General features: G+C 30.6%; 1 protein-coding gene across 1 annotated transcript; it reads right to left on the reverse strand.

Annotated features, from left to right (window-relative positions):
• Positions 1-1019: 1019 nt before the first annotated feature.
• Positions 1020-10312, reverse strand: LOC111042300 (G protein-coupled receptor kinase 2). The gene is made up of 14 exons (XM_022326864.1): positions 10261-10312; positions 6532-6627; positions 6343-6458; positions 6192-6269; positions 5928-6118; positions 5627-5831; positions 5371-5517; positions 5036-5210; positions 4838-4953; positions 2938-3030; positions 1988-2131; positions 1783-1920; positions 1258-1383; positions 1020-1133 (listed from the first exon to the last, which is right to left on the reverse strand). Exons 1-14 carry the CDS (start codon positions 10310-10312, stop codon positions 1041-1043), a joined length of 1770 nt encoding a protein of 589 aa, XP_022182556.1. The 3' UTR covers positions 1020-1040.
• Between the last annotated feature and the right edge of the window lie 3180 nt (positions 10313-13492).

A 13492-nucleotide genomic window follows, 5' to 3' on the forward strand; every position in this document is an offset into this window, starting at 1 on the left:
TTATAATTAAAAGTTTTACAATTTCTATAATATTTAAACTTAGATTTAAAATAAATGAAATTTATTTTTAAGTTGTAATCAATTATTTATGGAAGACTAAAAAAAGTAACTATACAGAATAACGACACGTGTACATTAACTTAAGAGATTGGTAATATTTGAATACATTATTTTGACCATTCAAAGAAAACCTTAATGTTAAGTAAACTTTATACATGGTAGCTAGAAAAATGTTTTCTTCCAATTTGTACTTTATATAACGATTGTTAACAGTAACATTATAATGGTTTAAAAATTTGTTATTTATAATAAAATTTAAAACCAAATGGGAAGACAAAGAAATCAACATTTTGTAGCGTTTTAAGTAGGTTAAAATTTGAGTGGCCACATTACAGCCATCTTTATGCGTGTTTTAGTCTGATTATACAATGTTTAAAATTAAAGTTAATCAAAAACTTAAAAATAAAATCAATTAACAATATCACTTTATCAACAGCCTAAGTAATTATGTTATACATTTTCAAAATACTAATTTTCCATTTATGAATAATTTACCAGTCAGTAAGTCCATCAAATTACAATTTGTCGCGCCAAAACAAATAAAACAACAAATCAAAGAAAAAAAATCAATAAACAAATACCAGTATGGAGATTTTGTTTTTCAGTATGACAAATTGTAATGAGACTTAGATTGCTGACTAAAAAATTTGAAAAGAAATAAAATTGTTGTAGACATTATTAAAGAAAAAAAAAACAATGAAGATTGAATGTACTTGATTAAAAGGGTATAAAAAAACTTTTAATCTTGTTTATTATTGCAAATTTTCAAGTTTCATTGTTTTTCTTTTCTTTTTTTTTTTTGTCGTACATCTTTGATTAATTATTTTTGAATTTAAAGTTTTTGTAAGAAAATAAAAATGAATTACAAACAGATTTTGTCAATTTATAGATTTTAGCGAGGAAAAAAATTAAAGGATTGTAGGATCAGTGGTAATGCATTAAATCACCTAGACTCTATACTCTATGGATGTGATATTCCATCAACTTTGGATGTCGTCGGCAATTCTATTTTGTTTATTTAGAAAACATTGATCCTTAATAGGAACTGGCTTTGATCTAGCTGATTGTGTTTTCTAAAAAAAAATAAATGTAAATATTAGTATGCTTTATTATTATTATTTTTTTTTTGATGGAATGACAAGAACAAAAATGTTCATTTCTAAAACGTAAATATATATTTAATGATAGCAAACTCACTCTTCTACTAAATGGAAAACAACCAGTCTTTTCAGGTTCTGGCATTAAATCTAAAATTAAATCAGGCGATCTTGTTTTATTTGGTCCAAATACATTAAGTTCTTTATAGCAACCAGTTTCAATCATCTAATATAATACAAAAAAATATTTATAACATTACAAACATAATCAATAAACATTTAAACATTACATAATTATAAATAAAATGCACTTGAAATCATTAATTTGCATTTAATACTTGCATAAGTAGATAAACAACTTAGTTTATCATTACAGTTGTTGCAATTTTAGCACATTTTTTTTCTTTAGAAAAACATATTATAAAAATAAGTAATAAATTAGATTAATTGAGTTTCAACTGGAGGAGAAGAAAAGAGAAAGCTGATTCTCTTCCATTTTCAGTTCAACCACGAAAAGAAATAAATTAAGATATTTAATGTTGGGTTTATGAAATGTGATAGACAGCATAAAATAAGCATTCAACAAATACATAAGCCCAGATGTCAAATATCATTGAAAACATACTTCATTTTGCCATGGTATAGACACTGAGCCTGTATTGAATTTTGTGTAAAATGTATCGTCTGTAGCATCTAAATTCACTCCTTTGACAGTGGAAAACTGCTCTATATCTAAAACATCCTTGGCATACACAGCATGGGGCTATAACAGAACATGTGCCGTTATTAATTAAGTTATAGAAGTTCATAAAAGTATAACTTAGACATACATCTGGAAGAAACGGAGGATCTTCTACTCCAGCTTCAAGTCTTTTCCAGTTTATGGTCTTAAAAAAATCATGCTGTTTCACTTCCCTTGCACCGTAACGACCATAATGACAACCAAGTCTTGACTTTGGAGACTTTTTCAATAGCTAAAAATAAAATTTTACTAAATTAATTCATATTAAGTTTTTTAAGTTTATATTAATTGTATGTATGCTAAAATTTTAAATTTGAAGTAAAAATTAGGATTTTGAAAATAAATGTATCAATGGGAATATAGTCCTTGTTATTAAGACCTCCTAGCATAACTGTAATAATTATGAAGACATCTATATTCTATTCAATAGAAGAAACATACTGCACAAAGATCAGTTACAGTAGATAGTGGTCAAGCAATGCCAGTCCATCACTGCCACCAAGTCTACAATCTGAACGTCCGCCGTATAGTGAAGCTTTTCAAGTACACACAAATCAGCTACAGCATATGTTTTTTTATTTTGAATCAAGTATAATAATAATGTATAATTCTTACATCAAATAAATAATTTAGAAAAACCAACCTCTGTTTAATAATTTAAATCATATAACAATTATAATAGATATAAGAGTAAGTAAATAAATAATCATTTATATTCAAATACTTAAGTTATTTGTATAATAATGAATAATTCCTTTTAAATACAGATTTTTATTCTTTTTAATAGAACTTTAACATATCAGCTTGCATAGTTCCATAAATACTTAGAATGCCAAAATATATATTCTATATTATAAATAATATGATAGTCAAACAATAAAATTAAATGATTTTAAAAAATAATCATACCCTGCAGTTGAGTAATATTATCAAAATATAAATGAAAAGGTTTATTTTCAAAATTTAATAATAAATGGGTTTGTTGTGTTAACATTAGTCATATAATATTAATATAATAATTATGATAAGTGGTCATACTTGTTTACACAGTAGTTTGGCTTCTTCAGTAAATTTATGAGAGTATTTTTCTTGTTCTTCTTTAACTCTCCGATCAACTACTTCACGTTTAACCTGTTAATCAAAAAAAATTGATTACTAATATTTAAAAAAAAAACTTAAGAAATAAATATGTTTATACTATAAGCCACTTTAGAAAGAAACTATTGTGAATAATATAACATCAGTTTACAACATTAATGTTATATTTCACCAGTAAAAACTAATTAGTTAAAATTACACTTAATCATAAGAGCTACATTTTTTTATATATAAAATTAGATCCTCATAATCCAATACATTGTATAAGCAATTTGTATGCTATAAATAAATTACAATGAAACTATCACAAAAACCATGATACAATTGACTCAGTCACGCTATCTGCTAAAACCTACAAATGCATAAAAATTAGATTTAAAAAAATGTAATTTACAAGTCCATAGAGATGCAGTTATGGTGTATCAGCCTTTGATGGTTTCAAATCCTACAGTATGCTTTCTTTTTATTCCATATAACTTGTGACACATTTATCCCAACCACAGAATGTTTAGACGTACACAATATGTCAAGCATATGAGTATGTATAGTAAAAATAGTAATGTTACAGTTGCATGAAAAAAATATTCTATGCTCACATTATTCGCGCTAGTATGAGCAGGTTTTATAAACAAAGGCCAATGGTGTACACAAAACATGATGTTTATTATATTTTATTTTATACCTACAGTCCAAGTTTAATAGACTACAAACCCGCATAAAAATAAATAGTCAATCATTCCACTTCGCCAATCAAATTAATATTTTAATTATTAAATCTATTGAAGGTACACAATCAGTGATGTTATTACCATATCCAAAACAGTTTTCTCAACTAATTATAGATATTTAAGTATAGATGGTTAAGGTCCAAACAAGAAAATTGTGGTTGTAAGAAATGCTCAGGAAATATTCACAATATCCAATAGTAAACCAAAATTGTTTTAAATTCTCCAGAAATCGTGTACAATGCTAGGGAAATGTGACACAATTAGTACCCACCAGTAATACATCATTGGCAATTGTGTCTTTTTAGTTATTTCTTTGAGTGAAAAAGTGCAGTGTGTAAATTAAAAATAACTGACCAAAATAGTGTTTTTTACAAAAATATAATGTAACTGAATAAAAGTATAAACAATTAGTTTTAAAAATGTATACATGATAAAATAATTGCTAATAGAAACCATTCAAAATCTAAAACCTATAGTAAGATGCCATATACTATTAATTAAATTTGATATAACTAATGTGTTTAATGAAGAAAAACTAATTGTACCTCGAATGCAGGACACTCTAGTACTAAACATTAATTTTGTACATAATTAAGTCATAAAGAACTTTATTCCACTATACACGAAAGTCATATTAACATAGGACATGGTGGGAGAAATTAATAAAGAACTGCAGGAAAGATTCAGCTATAATAAGAGTAACACTAAAAATTATGTAACCCATGTATCAAGAAGAAAATTAATGTACTAATAAATAAATACAATTATTAATTCATTATATTTAATTATTAAATACATTTTTTAGTTTTTAGTTTTTTTTTTCAATGTGCCTAATATATTATATTCTTACATTACCTAAGACTACTTTGATATTGTACAATGAGAAAATACTGATATTTTGTTAATTAACATTTAGAGCATTACGCACAGTGCCCATGCATTTCTTACAATGACCAATTTCCTATTTGACCCGTAATATGTACAATATTAAAAAAAAAAATTTTATTAGATCAAAATAAAACATTTATTAAACCATCTATATTAATTGGTATCAAGATAAATTTAGATTGCTTATTGACACTTAATAGTTAAGATTATACATTTGTTCTTACTTTTTCTTTTCTAGCTCTAAACGGAGCTTGACCTTCAATCATCTCGAATACTAAACATCCAAAGCTAAACCAATCTGTACTATATGTATACTTTTCGTTATCAATTACTTCTGGTGCTATAAAACAAAATGTATAATAAATAATTGTTATAATTAGAGAATACATTATAAAATTGTAAGCAAATCAATATATATTTACCCATATAACCAACAGTGCCTACTCTTCCTCTGACTGATTCACCTTCGGGTATCTCCATTGCTAAACCAAGGTCAGATATGCGAACATGCCCTGCATCATCCAATAGTATATTTTCAGGTTTACAATCCCTGTATACTATGCCTTGAACATGTAAATGTTCTAATCCACATAATACCTGTGGTAAAAAAAGTACTTAGTATGTTAGTTATAAATTATAGAGAAGTTGAAGCATGAAATATATAATGATAGTTTATGATATAAATTAACCACTATAATATTTTTTTACTTCAACTATAACTAATTTTGCTCAACACAAATAAAAATAGGAAAATTACCTCAGCAGCATAGAATCGTGATCTCGAAATATCGAAACCAGGTTCTGACCCCATGTTGTAAATATGAAATTTCAAATCTCCACCATTCATAATAGTCAATACTAAACACAGTGCATCTTTTGTCTCATAAGCATAAGCTAAGCTAACCTAAAATCAAAGAAAAGAATATAAATACTTATGTAAAAACTTGTTAGTGTATTAATTTAAAATACATAAATAACTTTTAAAAATAAATTATAAATAAATATTAACATACCACAAATTTAGAATTAATTTTTTGTAAGATTTGTTTTTCAATTAAAACCATTGCTTCACCTTTTCGTTTTTTAATACGTTTCTTTTCCAATTTTTTACAAGCGTACATCTTACCAGTTGCTCTGACTTGACATGCACAAACTTCTCCAAAACCACCTTTACCAAGTACTCTATACATGCGGAATGTTTTGTATGTAACAGTTTGCCTGAAAAAAAATTATCATTAAGTTTAGATGCCCACTTAATAACACTTCTATTTACAACACAACACTTTCCATTACAAAATTAAAATACATACACACCTTTCTAACCACTTCCATTGTAAAAACCTATGGAAATACATTGAAGATTCAAACAAACTAAATGGACGACCCGCTAAGAACGATTTCACGGCAGTTGAGCAATCAGTAAATAACTCTCTATGAGCAGAGTCTAACTGGTGCCGACATCTAACTATCATGTCTTCGCTTAGTACGTCCACAGCATTAACTGCCTAATACCAAAAAAGTTATTTTTTAATAACCATGTAAGATAAATCAAAATGAAACTAAGATTTATATACATACGTCTCTTCTTATATATCTATCATAAAGTATTTTTGCTAGTTCTACTCTATTTTCATCAGATTCTATTTCATATTTTTCCTGTTAACAATGCAGAATAACCAACATTAGAAGATATGAAAAAAAACTGTGATAAATTTTAGTTTAAACTTACAATAGAATCTAAAAATACATTGTAGCGATGAAATTCTTGTCGTTCTTCTTCACAAAATTGAAGAAAAAGTAACCTGCCAATTGGTTGTTGATCTATAATATAGCTGTATTTCATATCTGAAACATGATTAATTTTAATATAGGTATAAAAGTTTAGATGAACTTTAGGCTTTTGAATCTAATAACTTACCTATTAGTGGTTTAAAATCAACACACTGAGATATATGTGGGAATTGCAGGATTTTTTTCCATTTTTTACTTTTCCCTTTATTGCTATCTGTACCACCTAAAAACAAAAACAAACATAACAATTAAAGAAAGTAAGTCAATAGGTACATTGTTTGAATTAAAAATTCAAAGCTTTGATTAAAAATAAATTTTTAAACAATTTGATCAAACTGTGTTTACTATAACAATTCCTTAAATAACAATGTTATATTTGTAAACAAACATAATATTAAGTTTTAGTTGCCTAAAGAACATTTAAAAGATTTAGAATGAGAAATATTACAAGCTATATGTGTCTCTGAAATATTTCTTTTTAATTTACTACATTATAATAAAGTCAATATTTTTTTCGCAATTTATAACTGTTAAAATGTACGGATGGTAACCTCAATAATAGACAATGAAAGGAATTTAAAGATGATTGTTTGAAATGAACAAATAATACTGAAGGTACTACCTTCCTATTCTTTCATGCATTATAAGTACCTATAAGCTCATTATTATTGTTGTAGTTATATTATGTTGACGTCAGGCTAAGCTAGCTCACACTTATTCAATTGCAAACAATTAATATAAATAAATCTATTTACTAAATTCCGTCTTAAAAGTAGGATGTGTAACTAGCCTACTTGAAATTAAAACTCAAATTATCAATTTACAATAGTAACAAACATAATAAAATAAACTATGATCAGAACCATTAGCTTAAAATTTAAAACTAAACCAATCAAAAACTAGAATAACATTTAATTAAAAATAAGGAACAATCTTAAGTGTCATTCAATTTTTTATATAAACTGCAAAAAATAATATCAAGGTATGAAATAAGTTTTATCGTTTAAAATATCAAGAAAAACAAATATTGACGAAACTTAAAATAGGGCAAATGACTTAATTACTATAAAAATTACAATATATCCATAATAATAACATAATAGTTATTTCATATTATCTCTTTCTCGTTCAACAAGCTTCCAGTGAAAAGCTACTGTACAAAACATCAAAAAGAACATTTAACTCGAATTTTAATGGCAACTATAATCTATAATTGCACCAACTCAAACGAAATACAACGTACTTGATAACTACTGCGAACAATATTTCCTCTCAGTTTATCAACATTAATCAATATCATACTTATACTGAGAAATGAATACTTATGAGTTATGATACACAAATATTGAGACTATGTCAATACTATGGATGGATGTTTAATAGCATATACTATTACTACTGAACAATTGGTTTGGTTTCAAAATAATTTGAGACCATTTATGATAAGTGATCCTAGATATAAATACGATTCCACAAATATTCAGAGAAATAGTCGATTGTAGATTGGACATACATTTTTTAAATGCACGCTATTAATATTCTCATACGTCAAATTGAACTTAATTTGTCCCCACGGCTAGGGAAATATATTATAACATTGAATGTTTGTAGGTACTAGGTAGGTAACTATCTAATAAATTGTATTAAAATTATCAAACTTATGCAAGTTAATCCAAACTTTTATGCATACACAACATGTGACCAAACTCGGAAAGCATTCAAATAGTTTTTATACAAATTAAAAAGTAAACTAATTAAATGATATAACTACAGAAAGTTTAATGAATATCCTTCAAATACACATCTGTTATTATATAAGTTTATATTAAATTAAAACTAATTGAAATATTGTTTCTCATAATGATTTACTTTGAAATTAAATTGTTTGAAAACAATTTTATACACCCTAAATACCTATGACTATATTCAATAAATATATCAATAAATTAACTTAATAACTATAGAAAAAAAAGGATAATGATATCAAATAGTTTGAAAAAAAAACCACAAAATATACCCACAAACCTTAAATTCTTTGTAGCACAAACAATTTAATAAGTATTACGTATATAATTAACAAAACAATAACAATAAGTATTTCCAATATAATGTATATTATATTTATTGACATTCATTAAACATTTCAAACTAATTTAAAACAAATAAATACCAGACATAGGTATACACGTTTGTGAGTACCTACTTACAAAGTATTTATAAAATAGTTTTATCTAAATATTTATACCTACGGGTATTGTTTTAGAGTACAATACACCTTGCTGGTCTAAAAAATATTTTTGCACGATTCATTATTATTTTAACTAAATAACAATTATTAATGTAGGAATTTATGCATGAGTAATTGGTACCTACATAATAATAACACACTCTGTTTTTTTAATAATACTTAACTAGTAGAACTGTGGTATGCCTATAGGGACATTGATTGATCAGAAACTTATAATAAATAGAGGTAGCTATTAGTTTCAGAATGTTTAATGATGAACTATAGAATAATCAATCCTGGTTCTCATAAAATCTTGAGCAAAATACGAATACACAGTTAAAACAAAAAGTACCTAGATGATAAAACTAAATTTTACTTTAACCCATATTAGGTATTTGTGTCAGTGAGTTGTGGGACCTACCCTATGACCAACCTATTTGACAATATTGTTGGGTTACTACCGAGTATTGCATACTGAACATTTTTAATTTTAAATAATTTGGGTAGTATTGAATACAATTATTAAATAATTTACCCGCTGTGGTAGGAGCAATAATATTATGTTGAGTACTGTGTACTGTGTAGGTATTGTATTAACGCATTGCATAGATCAGAAATGAATACATTGACCATTGTTTACGAATCGGTCAAATTGTATTAAGTACTTACCTATTTAACATAATTTCAGACAGTAAGCACAAACACAATGTTTAAATCCTTTATTTAAAAAACAAGTGTGTGCAAATGAATGTTCTCTACTAATACAACGGCATGCAGCACACCTAAGTGGAAGAAAAGTCTCAAGCAGTAATACCTACCTAAATATCGTCGAAAATTTTTGCAATACAAATCGCCCAGAGAAAGTGAGTCGATAAACAATAATAATATAATATATTACTATTGTATAAAATAAAGTGGTGGAGTGTGGACAGAATTTTACCGCAAACGGGTATAGTCTCAGGTATTGGGTAAAGTAGATAACGTGCATGTGCACAGTTTAACGTTACTGTCTTTCGATGCTGCTGCAGTAAAAAAAAACAGTCTACGTATAGAGTTATAGCACGGTCATCGAGACAATGGAAGACCTTGGACGGATGTGTATTTGACCAAAGATTTGCAAATTAGTTAAACAGCATTGCCATGGCTTACGTACCTACATGCACATTATACACAACAATATTATGCATTTGAACATTACACAAGTTATAGACAGAGGTGTGGGTACAACCTATACAATACATACATATATATAGGTCAAAGGGGTCGCCCGAAACGGGTGCATCGGCGATAGGCGTGGCGGGTAGGAGTAAACGTGTGAGGGATTGGGGTGAACGCGGATGGACGCCCCCTCCCCAAAAAACAGCCCTATACTCGCCCCGAAAGAAAAGCGCCCCTCTAAAACGCAACCACGCGCGACCGAACCCCCAGACCGCCTGCAGCGATGTGTACGCGAGGGGTATCTCCTAATCACGTACCCGTGTACATGTACCGGATGACTATCGTACCGGTACAATCGCACTCGGCGACCCAACACACTACCAACTACCCTGACCCACGGAGATCGCAAAAACGTCTGCATGAGAATTATGAATTATAATGGCAATAATAATTATGAATTATGATACTCGCCTTCTCTTGCTTTGAGGTACACGGTATTGGCAACAATGTTTTCTAATTCCATCAGTTCCAGTTTGGCTGATTTCCGGATGCCCGGGCTGACGTCCACCACTTCCCATCAATGACACCGTTAACCGTTTTCGACGTCTTCGTGTCCGCGCGCCGACAGTGTCTGTGCGTGAATAACTGACCGCGTACGTATAATAATATTATAATAACAATAATATTATATTATTACGTGTGAACTTGTGCGCGATCGAGTCGTACGTGTGCGTGTGAGTGTGTGTGCGCGCGCGCCCCCGACAAAATCTTCCGGTTTGCGTGTTGATTTTTTTTCCTAGCTTCGCTCACCTCCACTTCGCGCGGATCAAATTTTATCTTTCTCGCCCGTACACGCCTAACAGTCGTCAATAACTATTCCAAACGGACGTGTGCGCGGACACGCATATTGACAATAACAATAATATGTGTGTCAAAAATCAAAATTTAGATTAAAATAATTATTATATCAAATTTATTATTATTATTATTTGACTTCGTTATCACAACGCTCCGAACAAGACGTAACGATAGCGTAACGGAGACGGCTAATCGGTGGTCGGTACCAACAGCCGATTGCTCGAGATACGCGTCGACGGCGACGGCGGCACGACTAGCGGCAGCAGGTACGAGAAAAGACGTGTGCACCTACCTACCTACCTGTCTGCCTGCAGCCTACTTACTACTACGACTAACGCGGTTGCCTATATTATTGTTATTATAATAATTATGACGATGGTGATGATGATAATGATAATATAAAAACGGACGACGATGATATTATAATATTATTGCTAATAAAAATACTACTAAACAGCAGTCGTAGCGGTAGTCGTAAAATAGTAACAGTCGTCGGCGATTGATAACAGTATTAATCGTGTTATTTTTTTTTTTTTCGAACGATCACTGGCGCGGCCGAGTCTTCGTCGTCGTCGTCGTCGGCGGCGGCGGCAACGTATACAGCACGGATTCCTCCACCCCGCGCGCGCGAGAGAGACTACCAACGAACAGTGCACGCGTTGACGTCGTCGACGCTAGTGCCCGCGCGCCGCGTTCCCGGTTCCTACCGCGGTGCTAGCTGGTGCTGCCGCCGCAGATCGTGCGTGTGTGTGCGCGCGCGCCGGCCGTCGAGACGGTCCGATTACGGCCGTAGGCGCAAAACATCGAACTGCTCTCCGTGTTGTAGTGTGCTGTTTCGTAGTAACGGGCCGCCGGCGGTTACCCCGCCCGCCCACAGAAGGTGGCCCACCCTCACCGCCGCGGCCGTTTCGTTTCGACGCTCGTTCGTTCGTCGTCGTCCGGCGACAATGCGCGCGCAATCCGCGGGCGACGCTGCCGCGCGCGCGTTTCGTTCTCCGTCCTCTTGCGCGGCGACGGTGGCCCTTAAAACGCGCGCGACATACGCGAGGAGGATCGACTTTTCGCGGGTGTTCCGTACCAACACGCCGGGTGTGGGCGGGGGGGGGGGGGGATACACACATTTTGGGATTCGCCGTTGCGAGTAAAAAATAATAATAAAATGAAATCACAACCCCCTCCCCCTCCTCTCAAACGCTTTGATGATTTTTTTTGCTGTTTGTTGAAACAAAATATATCATGTTATCTTACCTATATCCTGAAAGAAGTGCTTGAGTTTGAAGTAAAGAGTTACATATTACGAGTATACAATGCCTATACATATATCATTATACCGCAACTTGTAAAGTGGAATGAGAAAAAAGAATTAACAGATTAATAAAATACGAGTAATTGAACTATTGATGTATTTCATGCAAAAAGACATTTATAATCTTATATAAGTTAAAATTAGAGTTCATCTAGATGCCAACGATAAACTGTTTAATAGAATGATTATTTCTTATAGGTATATAAATTTTCTATATTGAACGTGACATTGAAATTAAAAAAGACGGACCTGAATAATCAATGAATATTTTGCCAATACCTACTTGTATTTGCAATATCACATTGCGTTCTATTATAAACTTCGGATATTAACATTATTACTATTTACTGATCGATAATTTTTTAATTATAAAAATCATTTTTTATAGAGTAAATTATAACGACTAACGAGCACAGTATACCAAATTTTTTATAATTTGGTTTTTTAAATCTACCTATACAAATAATTATTTTTTTTTTCAATTTGTAGGGATTATTTTGTGAAGCAAAAAATTCTTTTTTGACTTGTTATTATATTATTTACTCTCTAACGAGTTGGAATTTAATAACTTGAAATGAATAATTTATTACAATCTCATTTAAGTAAAGTTCTTCTGTAAATAAACGACGAATAACTAATATCGAAATCTCAATGATTGTGGTCGAGGTGCCACTGAACATATAAAATGATACGGTTCTGATTTGAGGTGAGACAATTATTTCTCCAGCGAAATGAAATATTTCTCTACATCCCTGGTGGTTTTTCTCCGAAACGCGGGGTTTGTCTTTTGCTTTTTTGTGTCTATAGTGATCGTCGAGCCGCAGTAATAAATTACGTTATAAATTAAAAAAGTAAAATGTTACCACTACCTATAACGTAGGTATAGTAACGTAGGATGTAAAGGTGCAAATATATGAACCGAAATCCATCAAAATATTGATTTAGAGTAAACCCGGCACCCCCAACTATGGTTGTAGACCTTATAGTACTAGACAAGCAATGAGCGTGTGGAAAGCGTAACAACATGGAAGCCGCTTTTTGATTACTCGATTATTCTCACACACGGTAGTGCGGGGTAACAGGGTAAAATATATTGATGTATAAATTATTGAATTTTTTTTTCATTAAGACAGCCTACATCATTGCGAGATGTTGTTACGCAGCCCACACGCTGTTGTTGTATTCAGATATTGTCTATAGGTAGTAGCTTAATGTCTATGTTATCGACATACTTATTTCAAATTATATTTAAATAAATTTTCAAGATTTACAATATTTTCCATTTGATATTTAATAAAACATATCTATTAGACCAACAGAGTAGCTGACAATATGATCGACACGGTTCTCTTACCACATTTTTCATGACAAATAACAACAATAAATCCTTATTGACTGTGTTCGTCTACCATAATATTAGAAATCTAGCTAATACTACAAAAACAAAATGTTAAATAATTTTTATTTGGTTTAAAATCACAGATGAAAATTATGTCTCCTTTGTACTTATACTCGGTGAAGACTTAATTTGGGGAAACA

This window comes from Myzus persicae, unplaced genomic scaffold (assembly GCF_001856785.1).
Source record: "Myzus persicae strain clone G006 unplaced genomic scaffold, MPER_G0061.0, whole genome shotgun sequence".
Taxonomy (NCBI): domain Eukaryota; kingdom Metazoa; phylum Arthropoda; class Insecta; order Hemiptera; family Aphididae; genus Myzus; species Myzus persicae.